The sequence below is a fragment of the Muscardinus avellanarius genome, assembly GCF_963383645.1.
Source record: "Muscardinus avellanarius genome assembly, chromosome: X".
NCBI lineage: Eukaryota > Metazoa > Chordata > Mammalia > Rodentia > Gliridae > Muscardinus > Muscardinus avellanarius.
In genome coordinates, this window is record NC_137792.1 from 87,120,523 (window position 1) to 87,146,167 (window position 25,645).

General features: G+C 44.6%; 1 protein-coding gene across 3 annotated transcripts in view; it reads right to left on the bottom strand.

Annotated features, from left to right (window-relative positions):
- Positions 1-23,924, bottom strand: part of LONRF3 (LON peptidase N-terminal domain and ring finger 3) — a gene marked incomplete at both ends in the record, with an annotated part of 43,168 nt that extends 19,244 nt beyond the window's left edge. Inside the window, 6 exons of one of the 3 annotated variants that reach the window (XM_080718499.1) lie at positions 8,044-8,134; positions 8,883-9,108; positions 11,757-11,912; positions 16,018-16,140; positions 20,300-20,418; positions 23,108-23,924. In XM_080718499.1, the coding sequence (XP_080574625.1) occupies positions 8,044-8,134; positions 8,883-9,108; positions 11,757-11,912; positions 16,018-16,140; positions 20,300-20,418; positions 23,108-23,924 (1,532 nt within the window). Of the gene's footprint in view, positions 1-8,043; positions 8,135-8,882; positions 9,109-11,756; positions 11,913-15,984; positions 16,141-20,299; positions 20,419-23,107 lie in introns of all 3 variants that reach the window. The other 2 variants (XM_080718501.1, XM_080718500.1) reach the window with 2 other exon arrangements.
- Between the last annotated feature and the right edge of the window lie 1,721 nt (positions 23,925-25,645).

Genomic DNA, 25,645 nt, shown 5'->3' on the forward strand with positions numbered 1-25,645 from the left:
ATGCAATTAATGAAGTAAAGGCCTCAATTCAAAGTATAAACAACAGATTACACCACATGGAGAATAGAATCTCGCTTCTTGAAGATGATCATTCTAAAAATGAACACATAGTTTCTAATTTAGAAAAAAAACCCGACAGCAGGAATCTGACATTGAAGAAATATGGACCCATTTCAAGAGAGCTAACCTAAGAATAATTGGAATAGAGGAGGGAAAAGAAGGTGAAACCAAAGGGATCAGCAATCTCTTCAAGGAAGTAATAGCAGAAAATTTTCCAAACATAGAGCAAGAGGTCGATACACAGGTCCAGGAAACTTATAGAACTCCCTTTAGACAGGATCAGAGAAGAGGATCCCCACGCCACATAATTGTCAAAATGACTAATGTGGAAGCCAAGGAGAGAATCTTAAAGGCAACAAAAACAAAAGGCCATGTGACATACAGAGGCAAACCAATTAGAATCACTCCAGACTTCCCAAACCAAGTTATGAAAGCCAGAAGGGCTTGGAGTAACATATTCCAAACTCTGAAAGAAAACAACTTCCAGCCAAAAATTTCCTACCCAGCAAAACTATCCATCAAATTAGATGGGGAAATAAGAAGCTTCCATGACAAACAGAAACTGAAGGAATTTATGTCTTCTAAACCAACGCTAGAGAAAATACTCAAGGAGATTAACTGCAAAGAGGAAATGGGTAATACACGCCAGAACAAAAGAAACAAGAATTCCCATCCAGCAGACAACTGAGCAAAGAAGAATAAACAGTATCTCAAACAGAAATAAGATCTTAACATGTTGGGAATTAAAAATCATCTCTCTATAATTACGCTGAATGTAAACGGCCTCAACTCCCCAATAAAAAGACATAAAGTGGAAAAATGGATTAAAAGCCAGAATCCATCCATCTGCAGCTTACAAGAAACACACCTTACAAGTAAAGATAGGAACAAACTCAAGGTAAAGGGCTGGAGCAAGGTAATCCATGCTAATGGTACTCGAAGACAAGCAGGAGTAGCAACTATGATATCAGACAAGTTAGACTTCAAACCCAAACTTATTAGAAGAGACAAAGAAGGTCACATTTTACTGGTAAAAGGAATAGTCCAGCAAGAGGAAATAACAATAATCAACATCTATGCCCCAAACATAGGGGCAGCTACTTTCATAAATCAAACTCTTTGTGACATGAAGTCACACATAAATCCCAACACAATAATACTGGGAGACTTCAATACACCTCTCACAATACTAGACTGATCTTCCAGACAAAGGGTCAGTAAAGATGTCTCAGAACTAAAGAACACAATTAACCAAATGGACCTGTTGGACACATATAGAATATTTCACCCAACTACAGCAGAGTTTACATTTTTCTCAGCTGCTCATGGAACCTTGTCCAAAATAGATCACATCCTGGGACACACAATGAGCACTAGCAAATTTAAAAAATGTTACATACTTCCCTGTGTCATTTCAGACCATAATGGAATGAAACTAGAAATCAACTATAAGAAGACCCAGAGAAACAACATAAAAATGTGGAGACTGAACACCACACTTCTGAATGAAGAATGGGTCATAGAAGATGTAAGAGGTGAAATCAAGAAATTTCTAGAAACAAATGAAAATAAAGAAACAACATATCAAAACCTCTGGGACACTTTGAAGGCAGTATTAAGAGGAAAATTTATAGCACTGAGTGCTCACATAAGAAAAACAGAAAATCTTCAAATAAATAGCCTTATGACACACCTCAAAGCCCTTGAAAAGCAGGAACAATTGAACCCCAAAGCCAGCAGAAGACGGGAAATTATTAAAATTAGAGCAGAAATTAACGAAATAGAGAATAAAAAAACAATACAGAAAATCAACAAAACCAAAAGCTGGTTTCTTGAAAAAATTAACAAGATTGATAAACCAGTAGCCAACCTAACTAAAAAAAAGAGAGAATCAACCCAAATTATGAAGATAAGGGATGAAAAAGGAGACATTACTACTGACAGCGTAGAAATCCAGAGGATTATCAGAAACTACTTTGAAAAACTATACTCCAACAAAATGGAAAATCTGGAGGAAATCGACAACTTCCTAGATAAATACAACCTTCCTAAACTGAGTCAAGAAGATATAGAACACTTAAACCAACCAATAACAATCAAAGAGATTGAAATAGCAATAAAGAGCTTGCCATCAAAGAAAAGCCCAGGGCCAGATGGTTTCCCAAGTGAATTCTATAAAACCTTTATAGGAGAACTAATCCCAATTCTACTCAAACTATTTTGGGAAATAGAAAAAACCGGGACTCTCCCAAATACATTCTATGAAGCCAACATCACACTAATACCCAAACCGAATAAAGACAGTTCAAGGAAGGAAAACTACAGGCCTATATCTCTGATGAACTTGGATGCAAAACTATTAAACAAAATACTAGCAACACGCATTTAAAACCACATCAAGAAAATCATTCACCATGACCAGGTAGGGTTCATCCCAGGGATGCAAGGCTGGTTCAATATACGAAAATCAATCCATGTAATTCATCATATAAACAGAATCAAAGACAAAAACCACATGATCATATCAACAGATGCTGAAAAAGCACTTGATAAAATTCAACATCCATTTATGATAAAAACACTGCAGAGAATTGGAATAGAAGGAACATATCTCAACATTATTAAGACAATCTACAATAAACCCACTGCCAACATCATATTAAATGGGGAAAAACTTCAAGAATTCCCCCTAAAAACTGGAACGAGACAAGTATGTCCACTGTCACCACTTCTCTTCAATATAGTACTAGAGACTCTAGCCAGAGCAATAAGGCAAGAAAAGGAAATCAAAGGAGTACAAATAGGAAAAGAAGAACTTAAGCTTTCACTGTTTGCAGATGACATGATACTATATTTAGAAAACCCAACAAACTCAACCAAAAGGCTTATAGAACTGATCAACAAATTCAGCAAGGTATCTGGATACAAAATCAATCTTAAAAAGTCAGAAGCTTTCCTGTACACCAACCATAAATCCACTGAAAAAGAAATTCAGAAAACATTTCCACTCAGGATCTCCCACAAGAAAATAAAATACCTAGGAATAAACTTGACCAAGGAGGTAAAAGATCTCTACAAAGAAAATTATAAAACACTTAAAAAAGAAATTAAAGAAGATCTTAGAAGATGGAAAGATCTTCAGTGTTCATGGATTGGCAGAATAAATATCATTAAAATGGCCATCCTCCCAAAAGTGATCTACAGATTTAATGCAATGCCCATTAAACTACCAAGATCATTCCTCACAAACATAGAAAAATCGGTCCTTAAATTTATCTGGAATAACAAAAAGCCCAGAATAGCCAAGGTAGTTCTCAGCAACAAAAACCACGCAGGAGGAATCACAATACCTGACTTTAAACTATACTACAAAGCCATTGTAATAAAAACAGCATGGTACTGGCAAAAGAACAGATATATAGACCAATGGAGCAGAATAGAAGACCCAGAAACAAGTCCACACACTTTCAGCCAATTGATTTTTGACAAAGAGGCCAAAAACATACACTGGAAAAAAGATAGCCTCTTCAACAAATGGTGTTGGCAAAACTGGTTAACCATATGCAGAAAATTGGATGTTAATCCCACTTTTTCACCCTGTACAAAAGTCAACTCACGATGGATCAAAGACTTGGAAATTAAACCAGAGACCTTGAAGCTCCTTGAAGAGGGCATAGGTCCAACACTACAACACATAGGCACAGACAAACATTTCCTCAACAAGACCCCAAAGGCACAACAAATTAAAAGGAGAATCAATACATGGGATTGCATGAAAATGAAGAGCAAAGTTTCAGCAAAGGAAACTATCAAGAATCTCAATCGAGAGCCAACAGAATGGCAGAAGATTTTTGCCACCTACACCACTGATAGAGGACTAATATCTAGAATATACAGAGAACTCAAGAAACTCAACACTAAGAAAACAAAGCATCCAATAACAAAATGGGCAAATGAACTAAATGGACACTTCACAAAAGAAGAAATTCAAATGGCCAATAAATGCATGAAAAAATGCTCAACATCACTGGCAATCAGAGAGATGCAAATCAAAACTACCCTGAGATTTCACCTAACTCCAACTAGAATGGCAATCATTCAAAACACAAACAACAACAGATGCTGGCGAGGATGTGGAGAAGTGGGAACTCTAAGACATTGTTGGTGGGATTGCAAATTAGTGCAACCACTTTGGAAAACAGTATGGAGAATCCTCAGAAGAATGGGAACAAATCTTCCATTTGATCCAGCAATACCACTGTTGGGTATCTACCCAAAAGAAAAGAAACCAAACTACCAAACTAATGCATGTGTATCTATGTTCATAGCTGCACAATTCACCATAGCCAAACTATGGAACCAGCCAAGATGTCCATCAACAGATGAATGGATTACAAAACTGTGGGATATGTACACAATGGAATTTTACTCAGCTATCAAAAAAAACTCCATTACATCGTTTTCAGGGAAATGGATGGAACTGGAGGACATTATGCTAAGTGAGATTAGTCAGGCACAAAAAATAAGAAATCAGATGCTTTCCCTAATATGTGAGAGTTAGGGAGAAAAGAGGAGCAAACAAGACAACCTAAAGGAGGAGAAATGAGGGGGGAAGAGGAAAATCTCTAAAGCTCACAATGTACTTAAACATATCGAAGTCAATCACTAAGCCAAGCAAGGGAGGGAGGGACGGGGAGGGAATGGGGTGGGATTTGGGTAGGGGTTAAATCAGCGATGAGTACATGTTTGTACACACAAGTTTTTTACCCCAATAAGTTGTATGAATATAATGCACCCATAAAAAAATTAAAAAAACAACTGGATTTCATTCTAGCACAGGTGGTACAAATGTTTAGCTTCATGACCTAGTATATTAAGGCTATGTCTAGTCATTTACCTTTTCCCACAGAAACATAAAGCTAGTAACTTGGAACAGCAACAGAAAGAAGAAAATCCCTAAAGGAGGTGGAAACTGGAATGCTTTTAAGACTGGAAGAATATGAGCTAAATCATGCCTATCAAACAATAGCCTCTGTCAACATCTGAGGTCTAACTTGAAGACAAATTCTGTTGGAAGAGAAACTATATGCTTCTGACTGAGGGATGCAGTTTTAAGAGCCACAAGATAAAAAAAATGCTCTCTATTTGGGCTGGGTGGCACACACGTGTAATCCTAGTACTTGGGAGAGGAGGACCACATGTTCAAGGTCATCCTTAATAACTTTGCAAGACCCTCAACAACTTAGTGAGACCCTCTTTTAAGATAATTTATTTAAAGAGAAGGGGCATAGTTCAGCATTAGAACTATCCTGGGTACAATATCAGGGATATATGCTCTCTAGATTTATCAGGTAACTTATCAGCATAAAGCAGTGGCAGTCTGGCTATAACATAACAGCCTACACAACAGCTACTCCAGGCAAAGATGTTTTTCATTGAAGTTACCATTAGAGCAGGGGAGCAACTAAGGGAAATAATTACTTTTTTGCTAGCTTTCTCACTGAGCTATACCCCAGCCCTTTATATGTGATATATATATATATATATATATATATATATATATATATATATATATATTTGAAACAGGGTCTCACTAAATCATTGAGCACTGACCTCAAATTTACAATCTGATCCTCCTATCTTATTCTCCCAAGGATTACCAGAATGCAACACCCAGCTGGAAATAATGACTTTTAAATCAGAGTGTGCAAACTAGACGGGACTCTTACCCTTTTGTTGTTTATTTCTTGAACAAAATTTCTTAACTCTCCTCCAAAGCCCTCCTGTGGAGATCAGGGACAAACAAGATGAAAGGGAGAAAGCAGGAACAAAAGAATTTCAACCTCAGGATTCCTAGTCCACAGTGAAAACCCAAACAGGATGGGTCTGTATATTTGACTTCATGTCGCCTGGATTTTGGAGGGAGTGTGAAGGAGGGTAAGTACAACAAAGCCCTGTTCTCTCCAAGCAAGCTAAATCAAGCCTTCTCCAAAGCTCAATTGTGGGCTTAGGAACTCTGTGGTTATTGCCACAGAGTGGGGGCATCCCTGTTTGGAAGCAGGACTTCTCTATCTTATATTGACGCTTTGGCATGACCCACCTACCACTTATTGTGAAGGGGTAAGGGAATGATGAGAAGGAATTGACAATATAGCCCACCCCATCGTAGTGTACTCCACCTAGAGAAAGTCCTGACAGTGCACAATGCCTGACTTGACTGCTCCTACATTCCATCTGCTAACCTATTAGTTATCAGATCTGCCAGGATTATGAGCAAATCTCCCCACTACAGTTTAGTTTATTTATTCTTATTTTTGTATGTGTTATTGGGGATGGAACCAACCCAGGGTCTCACTCATGCTAGGCAAGTGCTCTACCACTGAGCTATACCCCAAGCCTCAACTAAAATATCCTAAGTAGAAGAAAAAGTCCATGTTTCAGGTAATGGTTGCCTTATTGTTATTCAGATAACAAAAACTTGTTCAGAATACAAATGCATGTGATTGACAAGTGAAGCATATGTGTTTGTAAAGGCCAAGAAAGCATGGGGAGTGTCTCTGCTGGCTTCATCACCCTGTATGGTGGATTCTTCTTGACATCACTTCTCTTGGCTCAACCATCTTTAAAAAGGTTTTGTACATATATCTCCTTTTAATTCTCTGTTAGGAAATAGACACATTTTTGAAAATCTACTAAAAGCCTGAACCTTTTTTTTTTCTGGAAACACACATACATATGTACAAGCACACACTCTTATATAAAATTTAAACTCATTCATAGATCTGTCAGAATCCATAGATATGTCAGACCTAATCATGTTAAGAACCTCTGGTTTAGGGGGGAAATAGTTAACATTTAATCAGCACTTACTCTCTGCCAGACATGATTCTAAGCATTAAATAAATTTTCACAATCATAATAGCCCCATGGTGTTGGTACTGCAGTTGGTTAGTTCTCTATTTTACTGATGAGAAAACAGTGACAGAGAATGTCACTTGCTTCAGGACAAACAATGTGCAAGTGGAAACAGCCAGGGATCAAATTCTGGCTTTGGAGCCCATTCTCTTATCCACTAATTCACAGATTTCACAAATGAAAGTAATTTTTAAAAATTGTATATGACAAGCCAGACATGGTGGCACACACCTATAATCCCAGTATTTGGGAGACTGAGACAGGAGGATCACATATAGGCCATCTTTAGCCCTTAGCAAGTCCCTTGGTAACTTAGAAAGACCTTATTTCAAAATAAAAATTAAAATGCCTCTGGGTTCAATCCCCAGTATCACCAAAAAAAAGGGTGTGTGAGATTATACTGATCATCATCATTATAGCAGCTTTCTTTGTTTTCCCTTTGGGAAGGAATGCAGATAATTTGCATCTCCAGAGATGTGGGAAAAATGGAGATGATATAGCACTAGTTGGATAGGAAGTGTTTGACCACTGCCATCTTAGATCTTCTCCTAACTACTATTTATGAGACAGCATAAAACACAACTGAGTTAGACTCTCTACTTGGTTTTAAAGAATAAACCTGTGGTATTGAAATCAGGCCTGGAGCTTTGAGTTCTTATTCCAATAGTTAATTTTATATCCAGGGTCACATACTTAAATATGTACAGGGGCCAGGAAAACAATGTAAATAAGGCAGAGGGTGGGTGGTGAGGACCATGACCAACTGAAAGTTGGATGTTCTGTTTTAACACATTGACATTGAACAATTAACCCCATAAGTACCAAACAAAAGATATATTCAACTGTGGGTCATCATTCTGTGACCTTTGAGTAGGCCATTGCCTTTCCACTTTCCAAGTAGTCCCAAGTCAGGTGTCAAGGATGGAGGGGAAGTAATTGTAAGCAGGGGACACATCTGGCATATGTGACAACACTTTTATTTCCATTTTATTAGAACCATGCTAACCCAGCAAGCAGCAGCTTCCAGCAGAAAGGTCCAGGCAGTTAGCAACAGCACAAACCACCTACCTCATACATAGGGAGCATTCAAGGTCGGATGCATCAAAAGATGAAGGTGGAATACTGAAAACAGGTTTGGGCCCCTGATCAGCGGGAGAATCTGTGATTCAGAAAGCAGTAAGTCAGAACTGGACCCACCTTGGTTTTAGAGACAGTACTTCTGAGACACCCCCATATGTTTTTACACTTGTGGCTTTTCCCACCTTTCCAAGAGTTGATTTAGTGGCTGCCTGAGTCATTAAAAATGGAATACCCTGAAGTAGGCACTCAGAGGTTTGTAGAAGCCCCCACAGAAAAAGAAGTGCCAGTCAGTGACCAGCTAGGAGCCTTGGGGACTTAACTCAAATGCAGTAAGCACCTAATTCAACAGAAGCATCAGTGGCAAGTTTGTGGACCAAACCAGACTTTCAGAACTGGGTTTAAACCCAGGCACTGCCAACCCCTCTTGGAAAGATGCCCAAATGCAGTTGAAGCTTCTCAGACGCTACCTAGGGGACCCCACCTGGGTTAGGACTGGCCACACTTCCTCTGTTCTATGTTCCTGGTACAAGGGAGGGATAGGGAGAGTCTAGCCTGGAAGGAAGTCACCATAAGGAGCATGGGCTATCACTGCTTAATACCATTGCTTGACCAAGATAATTATCATCAAATGGTTACAGTGTACTAGGCACCTTGTGTGACTTCACAACAACCTCATTACAACCACTTTAGGTTGTACAGATGTTAAGAGCCAGAGCTGAGCCATGTACCTAGAGGCAGAGGGGTCCCCAGATGAAGGTTCACATGCATATATCAGTGAACCCATGGAATATAGCCATAGCTACTTTCGCCCTGGCTAGAGTCAATACCTTGCTTGGAGGATTTATTAGGCACCTCTATGTCTTCTTGGGATTCAGTTTGGCAATGTTTCCTTTTCTTTTCCTGGCATTTGCCAGTCTTGATAGGGACAGCATCTGGTGAGACTGTGTCCCACTTTTCCTCATCTTTGTTTGCTGTGTGCATCATCAGACTGCTGCCATCTCTCCTGGCTACTGCTTCCTCCTGACTAGAACAATGTGGGAGCTCTGGGTTTTCCTATGGAGAAAGAGCCAAACATTAGAATCTGCTTAGGACTAATATTGCCCTCTGATATTCTCCTCCGATATTCTTACACATAGGGAATAAACATAAAACTAAATAACCCTGACCTTAGCTCCTGATCACTTAGTGGATACAGCTCAACCGAGGGACAGCCATAAGGCTTATTTTCATTTTCAGTCTGCACAGCATCTATGACAATGTTCTGCCAGCGGGGTGGAGTTAGAGAACTGGTGTAGACAGGGATAAAAGGACCATAGGAAAGGCTTTATAGGCAGTGATTAAGGGGGGAATGCAAGGGAAGCCCCATTCATCACTCCTATACAAATAATTTTTCAGTGACCACTTTAGGGAAACCAAGGCAGAAAGTAAGGGCTTATCCTGTCACTTACTGTTTCCTCCCACCGTCACAGCTATTCACACCCATCTGCAATCCCTACACTCAAGCTTTAAGAGGACTTTTGTTAAGTCTTTGGCCCAGATCTATTCATAGCCTCATGCTCCTGCTTTCTATGTTATACAGAGGAAACGATCAAGGGACAACCTATTCCTTTTGCTAGGTGAAAAGTCTGAAGAAGAGACAAAATCACTTAGCAAAACAATAAGAACTCTCTAATCTTTTTTATTTCTCTCCTTTTTTGTGGTACTGGTGATTGATACCAGAGAATTCTACCTCTGAACTACACCCCAGCTCTTTTATTTTTCAGTTTGGAACAGGTTCTCACTGAATTTCAGTCTCACTGCAATTACTGAGACTAGCCACAAACCTGCAACTCTTCTGTCTCAGCCTCCCAAGTACTGGGATTATAGGTGTGTATTACCATACCTTGCTCTTTTTCTAGTGCTTTAAGAAAATTTCTGGCCAGAAGAATATTTGAAAATGGATCTAGAAATAAGTCATATGCAATGTTTTTGTTCAGATCTACCTGGAGAACCTTCCTATAATCTATATCCATAGTCTACAAGTTAACATATGCATCTTGTTTTCCCTCCAAACCCTACAAAAATAGGTAGACACATGAGAAAGGGGAGCAGACAGTTATGAGAGAATGAAGCGAGGAGTAAAGAGACATAGGTTTACTTAGTCTCTAAGCTGGGAAGTTCCAGTTTTCTCCAGTACCAAAGTTTGTTTTGTTTTTTGTGGTACTGGGGATGGAGGGGGGGCTTCTACCTCTGAGCTACACTCACAGCCCTATTTTATTTTTGCTATTTGGAAATAAAGTCTAAGTTGTTGACAGCCTCACTAAGTAGCTGAGGTTGGCCATGAACCTGTAATCCTCCTGTCTCAGCCTCCCAGGTACTGGGATGACAACTAGGCGCCACTACTCCCAGCTTCTTCAGCACTGTAATAATACTACAACCTTGACTTTTCAAGAGCACAAAACAAGGTCAACACCAGAGGTTTGGGCGGAAATCTAATCCCTGTTTTTCATTCAGCTCACATTGGAAAGCCAGGGCTGCTACTTTTATCCATTTCCAATTGAGCTACAAGTAGAAGCAACTCTTGGCTTCAGTGTTAGCATTCTCAATCATGTAAAAATGAATGCTTGGAGCTCAATTATTTTAGGATATACTTTAGAGCTTATACCTTTTTTGTGGTACTGGGGTTCCTGGAAGCCCTTCTACTTCTGGGCTACACTCCCAGACCTATTTTTTATATTTTTATTTGGAAACAGGGTCTCTTAAGCCAGTGTGGCTGACTTCGAACCTGTGCGATCCTCCTGTCTCCACCTCCCAAGCGCGGGAATTACAAGTGTGCGGCACCACACCCGGCTTGAGGTTATACCTTTTTTTAAAAATAATAAATAAGTACACTCACATTTTATTCCTTCTCCAGAGCCAAAAAAAAAAACTGGGAATATGTCAGTGCTCAAGGCTTATATACAGGTAAAGAACATTGGAAACAAATAGTAGGGGAAGCTACTCCTCAAAGACGTCGAGATACTCAGTGCTAAACTCTGCCTTCAAGTCTGGATGTCTGGACCTCAGCTTCTGTTCCTTGGCCTCTTCTCCAAGTCAGCACCTAGAACCTGTCTCTCTGTTCCCTGACTTCAGAGAAAGGTCTTCCAAGAACTTCAACTCGATGGTCTCCTCAAGTCTCTTTCCTTTTCTCTTCTATAAGTACACATTAAGAGTCTACTTACATGTGTGTTTACAGTGTAGGAATATAAAATTACCTCTACTTGTGGATCAAATGGAATTGTCCTTGCACAGGGTTCTCTCAGCTGGTGCTCAAAGGCCAGTGGCTTAAACAAACAATGACAACAAAAAAGCAGGAAAGGAGGGGGCATTTAAGCCCACTTCCAAGGCTCTGCCCCAAAGCTAATGCCAACAGCCCACCCCAGTTGTAAAGCTCCAGGGGAAATGGGCCAGTCCCTTTGTACTTATATCAAATCTTTCTCTTGGCCAAATCTGACCAAGAACTAAAAAAATCAATGTAAGAAATAAATAAACATTGGGACATGCCTGAAACTCACAGCTGTATCTTTAAAGAGGCATCCACCTGAACAAAGAACACAGCCACTAATGACTTCATTTTTTCTTTCTCAGGAACCAAAGTAGGAGAGGTAGGGCTCACTCCCCATGTTTGCCCACAAAACAGCCAAATGAAGCGTCACTAGCGAGCTGGGCAAGTTGAGTTTTACCTGTGACAACTCTGGTAGATTATGGCTGGTGCCTTCAGTAGCCATTGACTCTACGTGTTCCTTTAATCTAGGGTGAGGTGCCAAGAGCTTCAGGATATCGGGAGAATGTTCCTGAGAATCCCCCGGGACTGATGGTGTAAAGAAACTAAGGAGAAGCTGTGACATAAAACAGAAGACTTCACTACTTAATTTTCTACAGATGTTCAGGTGAAGGGGGGAGGGACTGGGGACACAGGGCACAGATTGCAGGGAAGAAGCCTTGGACCAGGGTCCCTGGACATGCCAGGGCATGGGTCCTTGCTTCAGCGTGCATCAGAAATCATCTGAGGAGCTTGCAAAAAAGCCAGCCTCCTACTTCCCACTTCTATCTCTTCCATGTCTGAAGCATGGCCCAGTAATCTGAATTTTGATAAGGCACTAGAGATGCCTCAGTTTTGTAGCTGACACTAAGAGCCACCCCTCTGGTGCTAACATTCCACAGAATATCTACAGTGGGACTTTAAACTCCACTTGGAAGGAAAGAGACAAACAGGCGAGGTCGAGCGAGAAACCTCTGTTGGAGAACTTGGAATTATGTCCATAATTCCCCTGTGCGTAGAAGTATGCTAATGTTTGCTAGGTTCCTCACTGTCTCTTTCCTCTGCCTGCTCATCTTGCTTCCTCCTCCCCCCACCATCACTCCTGGATCTATAACCTCCTCCAAGTTGATGGACCAAGCGGTGAATTTAGGAAAGCAGAACTCAAATCCCCTCCCTCTTCTTCCTGCCACTCCCTCATTCTGGTCTTCACTTTCCAGAAAATTGGAGTAAGTTCAAATACACAGGGCAGGTAGGTTCCAGTCCGTTGCAATTGGACACACTGGGAGGGTAGAGTGAGAAGAACCAGAAGCAAACATGTGCATTTCAGTACAGGCTGCACCACTGACTGATCACATTCTTGCTTCAATTCTCCCCTCTGCCAGCAGGTATTAGAGATTATGAATATACATATATATGCATACATATATGTGTATATATGTATATATATGAATGAATATATATATATGTGTGTGCATGTATACATATATATACATACATGTATGTACACGTAGTATGTAATATGTAAGACAAGTAGAGTAGGCCACTAAGCTTGTAAAACATATTCGAATGTTTGCCACCTCATGGCTTCCACAGTGTTTGAAGACCCATTAGAAGATGCTCCATACCCTTGTTCAGGCTATACAGGGTATTAATTGATCAAGGGAATTTTCAAGAACACCAAACTTCAATTTGATTTATTGTCTTTCTGGCCCTTAGCAGCTTCTTCCTGGTGTTCCTTTAGATGCCAGAAGTCACCATGAAGCCAAACCCTGATCAACCTTAGAGCTCAGCTCAACAACCACCTGTCCTCATTACTCCCATCTCTCCTGTCCTTTCATGGTCTTTGCTGTGCCATGATATATCATCTCAAACCACACTATCTTATGCTGTCCTGAAATTGTGTCACAGAAATAAGACACTTATCCATCCCAGGTTCCAAGGAGAAGCCTAGCCTTCAGGCCCAAAGTCCTGAGACATCTCTATATTTCCTTCCAGTTCTAGAGAACCCTCTACCCAGGTATAAGTGGCAAGGAAGCAAGATGGTGAGGTACACACAGCTTCCTGAGGCTCCCCTTAAACAGGAGCTGAAGTTGCCCCTGAAAAGTCCTCAAAAGCTGAGTGGCCCAAAAAGACCAACCTCCTTCTGAGGCAGTCTTCCTGGAATTTTTTCCAAAAGGGCATGATGTTCTTTAGTGACAGCCACAAGAGCACCCTGAAGTACAAGGTGTTTTTTTTTTCTTTTCTTTTTTGGTGGTACTGGGGATGGAACTCTTCTACCTCTGGGCTACACTCCCAGAATTATTTTTATATTTTTTTATTTGGAAACAGGGTCTCTTAAGCCACCAAGGCTGGCTTCGAACCTGCAGGATCCTCCTGTCTCTGCCTCCCAAGCACGGGGATTACAAGCGTGCGCCACCACGCCCGGCAGTACAAGGGTTTTGAAAGGGCAGAGGCTGAAGGGAGAAATCAACGGAAATAAAGAAGAAACAATAGTAGCATTTCCCTTCTTCGCTTTCTACCTCAGATCTCTCTCAGGACATTTTATGGCTTTGGAAAACAAAAGTTGGGGTCAATTCTTAGTGTGAAGAACAATTCCCCAGGAACAAAAGTCAATTTGACTTCAATTTCAGCATCAGAAAGAGGGTCAAGAAAGAAAAAAGAATCTGAGGTAAATTACAGATACTAAAAAGAAATGCAGGGTTGTGAGTTTTAAGCCCACTTACTAATACCAAATGAATTGTTACAGTTGTGTCAAATTTGTAACCTTAAAACTGGATCAGTCAGGAAATGAGCATGGCTGAGGCCCCTTGGTGTTCTTAAATGGTGGCCACAACCTCATCATGCTCAGGGGCCATTCAGCTCTTAATTCTCCCTCTAGCTTCCAAACTCCATGACACTCATCATAGGAATGTGCTCACTTGTACTGTGGGACATTCCTATCAACAAACACAAGACTGTGAGTTCCTTAAAGACCAAGGCTGTGACTTATGCCTCTCTGAGTCTCCAGAGCTTCACACAATGCCTCGCCTTTTAGCCTCTTAAGCAGGTGTGGATATGACAACAGCTGGTTCAGAAAAGCACACTGGAGAGAGAAGTTAGTCAAACTGATGATACTAGAACCTCTCAGGCCAGCTCCTCAGCTGAACAACAGGAAATAAAAAAATTCATTCTTCTTGAGCCCAAGACCTACCACTTTCAGCCTTGGCATACTCTATTCCCAAGTCGAGGGTCTCCTACCTGCATTGGTCCCACCCAGACCTGGATAGTTGCACTGCTACTCTGGTTCCAGCCCCACCAGTCAGACTCAGAACTCAAACTTTGGTCATGTCCTTCTGGGATAGCAAGAAGTTAGAGTAGCTAAGTGGGCAGGTTTGGGAAGCCGACTAAGTTGCATCTGAATGTTTTTTCAACAATAACTAGCTGTATGATCTCAGAAAAGTCACTATGTCTCAGCTTCCTCATCCATCCCATCTGTAACATGGGGATAAATGATAGTACCTACCCTCATAAGGAAGTTGTGAAAATTACATTTTATCTTCCACATGAAGCATCTACATCTAGTACAGTGCCTGATGCATAAAAAATCTTCAAGAAATATTAGTACTTGCACCACGAACTGCATTTAATATTTAAAGAAATTTCCAGTTTGGAGCAATTCTTCCTGACCCACACTCTTCTCAATAAAACCTTCATATACCCAGATCAGGTCGAAGGAACATTCCAGACAGGAAATTCTCCTTGAGAAGCAAAAATCCAGAGCCCAGCTTTAGCCAGCTTTACTAATTTTGCTAAAGATTCCTTTCTGAAGCCTTCAGACACCATTCCTATATTTTGCACACTTCTTCATCCACTGCCCTGCCAAACCACAGAGGGACAGAAGTGCCAGTGGCCTGGTGGCGAGTAGGGAGTAAAACACAGGAGAGCAGAGATGATCACTGACTGTCAGTATCCAACTTCCAACCCAATTAGCCACAGGTCAGGAGAGTAACTTGCTAAACAACAAATGGCAAAGTCCCTTAATTGAGGATGTTTGACACTTCAACCATGCTCTAAGTATTTTATACAGTTTTTTTTTAAAATAATGATCACATTCTCCAGAGACCCAAGGATTGGAATGACTATTTGGATCATATTATAATGGTATTTGAATTGCATTTGTAAGACTGTGATTAATTTCCAGCAAAGGAGCTGAAGTTTGTGGTTATGGGTATGGCAGGGAAGGTGGGGACCACTGACGTTCCTTCCCAGGATCTGGCTACCCTGTGTGGCTGGTGAAATTCTCACTCAGCCAAGGAAATGTTACCCAGCTGCCGGCAGCCCCATACCCATGTCTCATGTAAATGGGCAGAATCTTCTCAGAAAGTCTCAATCCCCCGGTTAACGTATTTGGCTTAGTTTGGCTTTATATCCCACTGACAATCCAGACTCTGAGTCAAAGAAACATTCCTCACAGGCTTCTATGAAAAGGCAGGAACTACCCAATCTGATGGCACACACCAGGAAGATGGTGTGTCTGGGCATTCAGTTGGCACTCATGTCTTTCTCTTGTCTCTGGATCCCAGAGAACCATGTCCTCAGTACCCCCAAATGCTAGGGCAGGCAACACCCTCATCCCCCTTCCTAGAAAAAATGGAGTGGAGGGGGTCCACAAGGCAGCTGGACCTGATGTCATTCCAACTCACCCTTTGGGCTTCGGATCGTGCTCTTTTATTCTTGCCATCAAGAGATACACAGTAGAGGAACTCTCTCAGGGCTTCCTCCACCTTGCCTAGGGTGGCTAAGGCCTGCGCTTTTCTGAAGTGTGCCTGGAAGAAAACATTGCCATTCAATCCTACCTTATTCACCGTATAATGCTGCCACTATTCATAACCCTTGCCGAGTACTGAACTGGGCAGTCATTATTGCATGAAGTATTTTAAAAAGACATTTTTAGCCAGGCACAGTGGCACACACCTGTAATCTCAGTACCTGTAAGGAGGATACAGGAGGATCATGGGTTGGAGGCTGGCCTCAGCAACTTACAGAGACCCCCCCCAGTAACTTAGTGAGAGTGTGTTTCAAAATAAAAAATAAAAAGGGCTGGGGTGTAACTCAGAGATAGGATATCCCTAGGTTCCATTCCCAGTATAACACTCACACAAAAAATAAATACAAGGCCTTTTTATCTTCATCTATATAATGTTGGCAACTGTTCTGAATCCCACTTTACAGAAGACAAAACCGAGTCCCAGAAAAGTAACCTGCCTGAAGGAACACATAAGTTGTGGAATCAGGTTTAGAACCTGGAAATGACTATACCAAAGCCCATATTCTTTCCTTTTCTTTTCTTTCTTTCTTTCTTTCTTTCTTTCTTTCTTTCTTTCTTTCTTTCTTTCTTTCTTTCTTTTGTTCTTTCTTTCTTCTTTCTTCTTTCTTTCTGTGGCAGTACTGGGGATAGAACCCAGAGGCATTCTACCTCCGGGCTACACCCCTAGCCCCTATTTTATATGTTATCTGGAAACAGGGTCTCACTAAGTTGCTGAGAGCCTCACTCAGTAGCTGAGGCTGGCTTCGAACCTGTGACATCATCCTGTCTCAGCCCCCCAAGGGCTGGGATTACAAGCGTGCGCCACCACGCCAGGCTCAAAGCCCGTATTCTTAACCAGTGCACTATGCTACCTCCTTCCTATCTCGCATTGTATAAGGTGCCGCAGGACACAGCCAGAACCCCATCTGGCCACATACTGGCCCGACTTTCAGTGCCTATCCAGATATGCCATCCTTTAAATACGTCAGTCAAGCAGAGACATAGTCAACAGTAGCGGCTTGAGTAAGCATCTAGACTTGCTGATCCTTTGTCAGAAGAGGACAAAGATATGGGCTGTGACTTTCCCAAGAAATCAAAGGTCCCTAGTGACAAGGCTGAAACTAGAACTGTGGTCTCTGTACTCCCAGAACACTCTTCCCTACAAACTACCCTTCCGAAGGCTAACTGATGGCTGAGCCCATGCTTTAGCTCCTGCGGCTCTGCTCACTTCTGCTTCCCCATCACATCTTTTAAAAATGTAAAGAAGCCAGATACTGTATTGGCACATGCCTGTAATAAAATTACTTGAGAGGCTGAGATAGGAGGCTCACACGTTTGAGGCCATCCTCAACAACTCAGCAAGACCCTTAGCAACTTAGCGAGACCTGTTTGGTTTTTTTTTTTGGGGGGGGGGGTCTGGGGATGGAACCCAGAGGCATTTGACCTCCGAGCTACATTCCCCTGCCCAATTTTTTTATTTTTATTTTTTTAAAACAGGGTCTCACTGAGTTGCAAGTGCCTCCTAAGTAGCTGAGGCTGTCTATGAACCACGATCCTCCACTCAGCCTCCCGAATGCTGGGATTACAAGCGTGCACCACCACATCCAGCTCAAGACTTAGTTATAAAATGAAAAAATACAAAATAAAAAGGGCTGGGAGTGTAGCTCAGAGTTAGAATTCCTTTGGGTTCAATCCCTAGTACAAAATATCTAAGTGCCCTGGGAGAGACTCTAGAGAAATTAGAGCAGTAACCTGGGGAAGGAGGAAAAAGAAAAAAAAGAAAAAAAGGTCTCGTTTTCTTTTAGCCTTGGAGACAGTGGATCAAATGAACTCCCATCTCCTACCATGTTTCTTCCTGGCTAAAGGGGCTTGTTGAATGGCAGGAATAGGGCTGCCAGGTAAGCACACACCCAGGGATATTTCACATAGAAATGGTGGGGAATATGAAAATGGAGATGTAAGGTGGTTTTTAATTATATGCATCAGTTCTTTCAACCCATAAGACGATGGAGGTCTCTCATCCTGTCCCATTTTTTACTCTACAACTATGGGAAAACAGAACTCCTCCTTAATACTTGCACCTCTTCTTCATTGTGGAAATCACTTTTCCATCTCATCCAAAGTGTCATTCTCAGGCCTGTTTCCGACCATAATGTCATGATCCTCAACCACTGGCCCTAGGTAGGAGTGGGAAAAGTTGCAAGAGAAGCCATTGTACCCCCAGGCAGCTCCCTGACTTCCACGCGTGGAAGCTCCTCCGAGTTAGGACATTGGTGACCTATATTAAGCTATGAGTATGTTTCTTGGGAAAGAGAACATACTGACCCATCATCATTGGAAAAAATGTTTCTCATGAAAGAACAGGAGATTATTTCTGACATTAGTGGCAGAGTATACAGGCCCATGATATTCTATTTCTAAAACCTTCTGATAGTCCAAGAATCTCATAAGCTTGACATCAAAATCCATTAGATGACAAAAATGACTTAAACCAGTGCACGGTGCTTATGTGTCCTTAATGGCAATTTTCGTGTAATTTGCTATAGAGATAGTGGGGCTAATTCATGTGACTGGGATGCTGTTCAGATCTCACTGAGGGTATCTAATAATACATAGGTTTTTTTTTGTTTTTTTTGTTTTTTTTTTTTGGTGGTACTGGGGATGGAACCCAGGGACCTTCTACCTCTGGGCTACACTCCCAGACCCATTTTATATTTTATTTGGAAACAGGGTCTCTTAAGCCAGCTGAGGCTGGCTTTGAACCTGTGTGATCTTCCTTTCTCAGCCTCCCAAGTGCAGGGATTACAAGTGTGCACCACCATGCCTGGCATATATAGTTTTTTTTAAATATATAATTGGAAACATTCTGAGTTCCAAACACATCTTGTCCCATGAGGTTCAGATAAGGCATTCTGGCCTCCACCTCAGATAAGACATTTTCCCAGTCCTGGGGTTGTACAGAGAGAGCATTACACCAAGACCCAGTGAGATTTCTAGCTTACAGAATGTCTTATTGGCCAGGTTTACCTTTGACCCTTAGGCATTCCTGAGAGGCAAACGGGGCAGATAGCAATAGCTTTGTTTTATGAATAAAGATATTTGGATGCCAGGCACGGTGGCAAATGCCTGCAATCCCAGTACTTGGGGAGGCTGAGACAGGAGGATCACAGGTTTGAAACCATTCTCAGCAATTTCGTAAGGCTCTTGGTAACTTAGTGAGACCTTATTTCCAAATAAAAAATAAAATAGGACTGCAGGTGTAGCTCAGAGGTAGAATGTCCCTGCACCATACACAAACACAAAAAGACACTTGGATTTCAGAGAGTGAAGCCAATTGCCTGTGGTTACTTAGCTTGCAAGTAGAAGAGCCCAAGTTCAAATCTAATCTTCTAAACAAAATATTGGCATGTGGTAGGAGTCAGTCCCAAAGGAGGCAGAGATTTGCAAAGTGATACTTTGTACCTTTCCACCCTGAAAGAAGTCTAGCCTGACTTTCTTCCCACACTTTATGGTAAGTATACGGATTCTGGCAGTTTGGATGACCATATTAAAGACTTAAAATGTCACAACCATTGTGAGAGCATGGGGATCAGCTGGCTGAGCTCCCAAGAAGTCTGACTATCAGTAGAAATTCAGGAGGGTAAGGCCAGCAATTCTCTCTCCCTTCTACTGTCCCTAGGATATGATGAAGGTAACAGTAATGATGATGGTGATAGAAAACTCTTACAGAAGGCTACATGCCAGCCAGTGTTCTTAGTATCTTCCCTATATGAGCTCAAATGACTCTCATTATATCTCTATTTAGTAGGTGCTTTGAATAGCTACATTTTACAGATGGGGAGACAAGGTACAAATAAGTAATTTGCCTGCAGCCACACAGATATAAAAACTAGCAAAGCTGGGGCATAAACCTATGTAGTCTGGCTCCCAATTCCATATTGTGGAGAATCACGAAGTCCAGATTGCTCTGCAGGTCACCAGTTAAAGACAGAATTAGGGAAGAATCCAATTCCCTTGAAATCTTGAATTCTCCCTTGGCAAAGAAGACTTCCAGCTTCTTTGGAGAGCTTTCTCCCTGATGTTTGAGCTCTAGTGCCTCTACTCCCAGGGAGGCAGCTCTTCCTGCCAGTTACTGCCTGCAATGGGACCCCTTTACATCCCCCTTGTTCCATACTCACCTTGAAACCCATTGGGCGGAGCTTACATGCTATTTCTGCATCATGGAGTGCATCCTCATGAGACTCCAGGGTGAAATAAATTTGAGAACGATTGCTATAAAGCAAGTGGTCATTTGGAGCTGCCAAAATGAGAAAAGAAAAATCCTTATTAATGGCCCTTGGCACAAGACAAGAACACAATAATTCTTGTCTGAGGATGGGTACAGAGCAAATGACAAGTTATCTAGGAGTTTTCTAATGGGGATTCAAAGAATTACACTTCATAGTAAGTCACAACATTGTCCTGCTTGCCACACTCTCCCACTTACTCCATATAAGGGTGTCCCCAACTCCAAAGACTAAGCTTTACCCCCCCTTAAGAAGTCTTGTAGAGGCCTTGTGGTGTCCATGTTGCATTAGGAACTTTGATCTATAGGAAATCCTGCTTCATGGCTTACACACAGTGAGTGCCTGTCACCCCGGCTTCTGAGTAAGGTATTATAATCAAAGGAGAAAAGACAGAGAGGTGGCCAGACATGCCCTCTGTCCTGATCATGTTAGTCTAGGTGGGATGATTGGTGACATTAACAACATCTCTGTCTATAAAGTTCAGCAAACATAAAGCTCCCTTGAAGGAAATGGAAATGCATTTATGTTTCCATCCTGCATTCCAAATGGACAGATGACAATCCACCTGGACAAGGCTTTGGGGAATAAGATGAAGCTGACTCGCCAGTACTCTGAATCACTGGATTCCAGGGCTGGGCCAAGGCTTTTAGAGATCATCTGACTTGATCAACCCATTCTTCAGATTGGAGAAATCAAAGCAAAAGAAGGGAAGGCATCTGTTCAAGGTCACACAGTTGGTCAGAGTTGCTAGCCAATTAGATTTTAGAACTTTGAAGCTGGGGTGGGAGCAGGCTCCTTTTTCTAAAGGTGGGCTCAGTATATAGAATAAGGACACGCTAGCCAACTTCAGAACAAAGATACGCTGACTGGGGGTGGGGGGGAGTCACCTTAAAAGGGTGAAGCTGGTCTTGGTATTTTTACACCAACTGGTCTGAGAGGACGAGCAAGGTACAAGAAAACCTTCCTAGGAAGAGTAGTAGCAGCAATAGTAGAGAAAGAGGGTGGGAAGGGGCTTCCCTCGCTAATCCCCAGGGGTGGCCCAAAGGAACTGAAACTTCTCATGTAGCCAGATTTGTAATTAAGTCACCTCCACCCTGCTTGATTCACATTGTGGGGTTCTTCTGTGCTCTGGCATCTGCTGCCAGCAACAGGCTTTATGGTTGTTGTTTTTTCCCCAGAGGTGTGCTGAAGGCTTGCTTGGGTGCCCATTACTTGCTCTTAAGACATTACCAAAGAGTTTATAGTCTTTTCTGTCCCTTGTCTTCCACCAGCCCAGTGACAGAGCACAGTTTGCCTTGCCTGAGCATAGACAGACTGTGTATGTGTTGGGGGGGGATCTCTCTCCTTCAGTCACCAGTCCTTGTCCCCTCCCATTACCTGTTAACAATCTTAAGTGGAGAAGCAATATGTGAAGCTCCTAGCCCACCTTCTCCTCCACGTATTGGAGTCTGGCCCAGGAGCAACCTGGGACCCCTGAGCCATGTCTACCTTGTCTCATTCCTGGCATGCTTCTCCAGGCCCTGTGGTCTGCCAGCACAACTGCCTGCAGCTTGCCAGAGCTGGGTAATGCCCGCCAGGGGCTGGGCGGCCACTTCCTGGGACAGCTGCGTGAGACTAGAGGAACAAAGCTCGCCCCCTAGGGCACCCAGGCTCCCTAATGCAGCCAGAGGTGTGGGACTGCTGCCAAGTTGCCCTCGAAGCTGCAAAGCCCACCTTACGGGCAGCACGAGAAAGCTAGACAGAGGAGTGCTTCTTATTCAGTCTGGGTTTCTCTGGGGATCCCGAAGCAGTCGCCTGGTCCCATTACTTCTGGGCTGGTGGGGTTAAAGGGTTCGATGCGAGGGCACAGGCTGCTGGCTGTTGGCGACGGCAGCGGGGGTGGGGGGTGCGTCTATTTCAGCCAAGGATCGTGTGATAGGAAGCGGTGACAATGAGTCACAGGGCAGCGGGGCGCGAGGGTTCCCCTCCCCCCGCACACGCTCGCGGGATGGTTTCTGAGGCGAGCATGGCCCACTTTGGTTACCTCAGCCGTTACACAATCCCGCCCGCCCGCCCGCCCGCCCGCCTGCCGGCCTGCCTGCGCGGAGGAGGGGCTGCCCGGCCCAGGCCGCTTGCCGCCTTACGCAACCAGTGCTCTCCTGACCTAATTCCAGGCCGGACCCATCCCACAGGGAGCTGCGGCCCCGGAAGGGACAACTCCCTGAGGTTGGAGCCTCAGACGCAGGCGCCGACCCGACTTTCAGGGCTGGCAGGGGACCTGAGGGTCCGGGCTAGAGTTTGGGAAGGGTGCTAAGTTCTTCTGGAAGGGAAGGTGCTGGGCAGGTGTAAGAGGGACCTGGGAGTGCAGAGGGAATAGGAGGAGCAGTGAAACAGAGCCAGCGATACCGGGCAAGGGAGAAACAAAGTGACAAAGATTCCAAGAGATGGCCAAAAAGAGACCGGGTGACAGAAAGCGAGACTGGGAGACTTAGACACCAGAAAGCTAATGGGAGACTCAGAAAGGATTAAAAACGCTACTGAGAGAGAGAGCAGCACAGCGAAAGAAAGCTCCAAGTGAGGAAAGCAAAGTCCCAGCAGCCCCCCTGCTCCACCTGAGCCACTGGCCATGCCCGTCGACCGCCCCCTCGCCCCGCGGGCTCGCTCTCCCGCCCCCTCACGTCGTGACCAAGCCCTCGCCCTGGCCGCTCGCGGCGGGCTCACCCAGCCTAACCGCCTCGTTGTACTTCAGCAGTGCCGCCTCCACCTGGCGCTCGCGGTACAGCCGGTTGCCCTCGTGCCGGAGTTGCGACGCCCGCGCCGGGCCCGGGAACAACTTGCCCAGGAGGCCGCTGAGCACCACGTTGACCCGCAGCGGCGGCGGAGACTGCTGCCCAGTCCGCCGGGCTCCGCGCGTCCGCCCGGTGGCCACCATCAGCGCCGAGAGCTTGACCCCGCACAGCGCACAGCGCCGGTCGGCTGCCCGCCCACGTTCCAGGCACAGTTTGCAAAAGGTGTGGCCGCACGATAAGGACACCGGGTCCGAAAGAAATCCGTGACACTTCCGGCACTTAAAGCCATCCCACACCTCGGTGGCCGCAGCCGCCCCTGCCTCTTCCGCCGCCACCGCGCAGCTAGTCGCGCTGCTAGCGTCCGAGGGCGCCAGAGCCAGTGCTTCGTCTTGCGGGACGTTCTCGGCCAGGCAGCGCACCAGCTGCTCCAGCTGTTCAGCCACCAGCTGCTGGCGCTCCGAGAGCTGTCGATACACCTCGAGGGCTTCCCGGAGGCGCCCGCCGGACGCCAAGGCGTCGGCCTGTGTGAGCAGGACTTTGCACTCCGGAGGCGTCGAGGTCCTCGGAGGCTGCTCCTGCCCGGGCTCCCGCGTCGGTGGAGGTTCTGGGCTCTCCGCAGCCGCCGCCGGGCAGAGAGCCGTGTCTACTCCGGCCGCAGATGCTGCCCGCTCCACCGGCTCCGCCAGCTCTAAGTTGCTGCCGAGCTCGGCGGGCAAGCTCAACATCTGTTCTGTCTGAAATGAATCCATACGGAGAGGGACCCACGCCGAGTAGAGGCGTCTAGTGACCGGGAACACGGAGCAAGGAGCAAACGCTGAAAAGAATTAGGGCTGTCAGCGCCGCGGTGCTGCCGCGCACCCGGCCCTTCCGAGCCTCCAACAGCACCATGCCGGCCGCCCCGCGCCGCCTAATAACTGTCTTGTCTCAGCAAAGTGTTATATAAAACGGCACCACGTGACTCGCCACCATGCTGCTCATTGGCCGGCGGCGGAGAAATTGTTACAAAACCAGACAGTTTTGTAACAGTGTTGCGCTTGCTTCTTTTGGCTTCGCTTTTCTTGGCTTCTTTTTGAGGTTGTTTGTATTTACAGGCTGCCTAATTTCCCACTCGCAACTTGGTTCCTGTTTGGAAAGGGGAGAGAAACTCAAGCTTTTCTCTCTAGCTTCTCGGTCCCAAAACCCCACCCCATCCCACCTCCAAACTGGCCAGCAAACAGGTTCTCTCTGCCAGCCGCTCGCTATGGTTCCCCAGTCCCTCTCCAAGTACCTCAAAGCGCGCTCCTCAGGGTCCAGCTCCTGGGATGCTGAAGGCGCTCTCTCCTAGAAGAGACAGCCGGCCGCTGTCTGCCAAAGGAAGTGGGTTGGGAAACCTCATCCCAAGCCACCCCATCCCACCCCACCCCACCGGGGACCCCTCTGGAGACCCCTGTGAAATCCCCCGCAGCTCCTTTCCTTTCTCTCGGAGCTCTTCCAAGGTGGTGAGTGTGGCTTCCCGAGAGTTCTAGGTCTTCCGCTCCGGGAGCGACTTTCAGCAGAGCGTCGGGCGGGAACAGAAGTTGGGCAGCGCTTGCTGGGCAGAGAGGAACGCCTGTGGGGTGGACTCGCCGGCTTGGACCTAGGGCAGGCCCCCACTTGTCTGCCTCCTCATCCCTTTCTCTCCAAATGCCGGAACCGGCGCTGGGGATAGGCAGCGGGCTGTCCAGATGGAGACTCACCCGGTTCAGGGAGCCACCGGCCAGATGGGCGCGGTCACAAGAACTGGGCCTGCTGGGTTCAGTGGGTATTCCGGGGGCGTGGGAGAATGGCAGGCGGAAGTCGCCAGCCGAGCGCTACTGTGAAGAAAAGTCCTTGGATCCTGCTGACATAGCTCAGCGATCAAGGGGCCTCGAGGTTCGCAGCTCATGGGTGCTGGGTCTAAAAGTGGCGCATCAGTTTGGGGCTGTATCTGAGAGACACGACTGGGCACAAGCCACGGGACCTAGCTCCCAGTGGCTAGGGGGACATGAGGGTACCCCACACACTTCCAGGACAGAGCAATGGCCAGCCACTTGCGCTGTTTTATTCCCTGCTACACCCCACCTTTCAGAGGGGAACTGCACATACAGATGAGTAGGCAGGCTTAGAGACCTCAAGGAATAAGGCATTCCAGAAGTCAGTCGCATAGCTGCATGCAGGGAGGGAGGGTCCCGGTTTGCCTCTGGCTCAGTCAGCCTCAGGAGCCTGCCTGTCCTGAGTGGAGTGCACCCCCAGGGACCTAAAAACATAGAATTGGCTAGTGCAGTGGCCACTTCTTAGCTGGGTGACCTTGGAAGTACAACCTAAATTCTGAAAGCCGTCATTTTCAGTTCTGAACAAATGTCAGGGATGGTCTTCGTTGAGATTAAAAAGTGTTTTCAGAGCTTGGACAGTTGAATGCATCTTGGTCATGCACCTCTTTTGGCAGCTAATTCCACCTCCAGTCAACACCAAG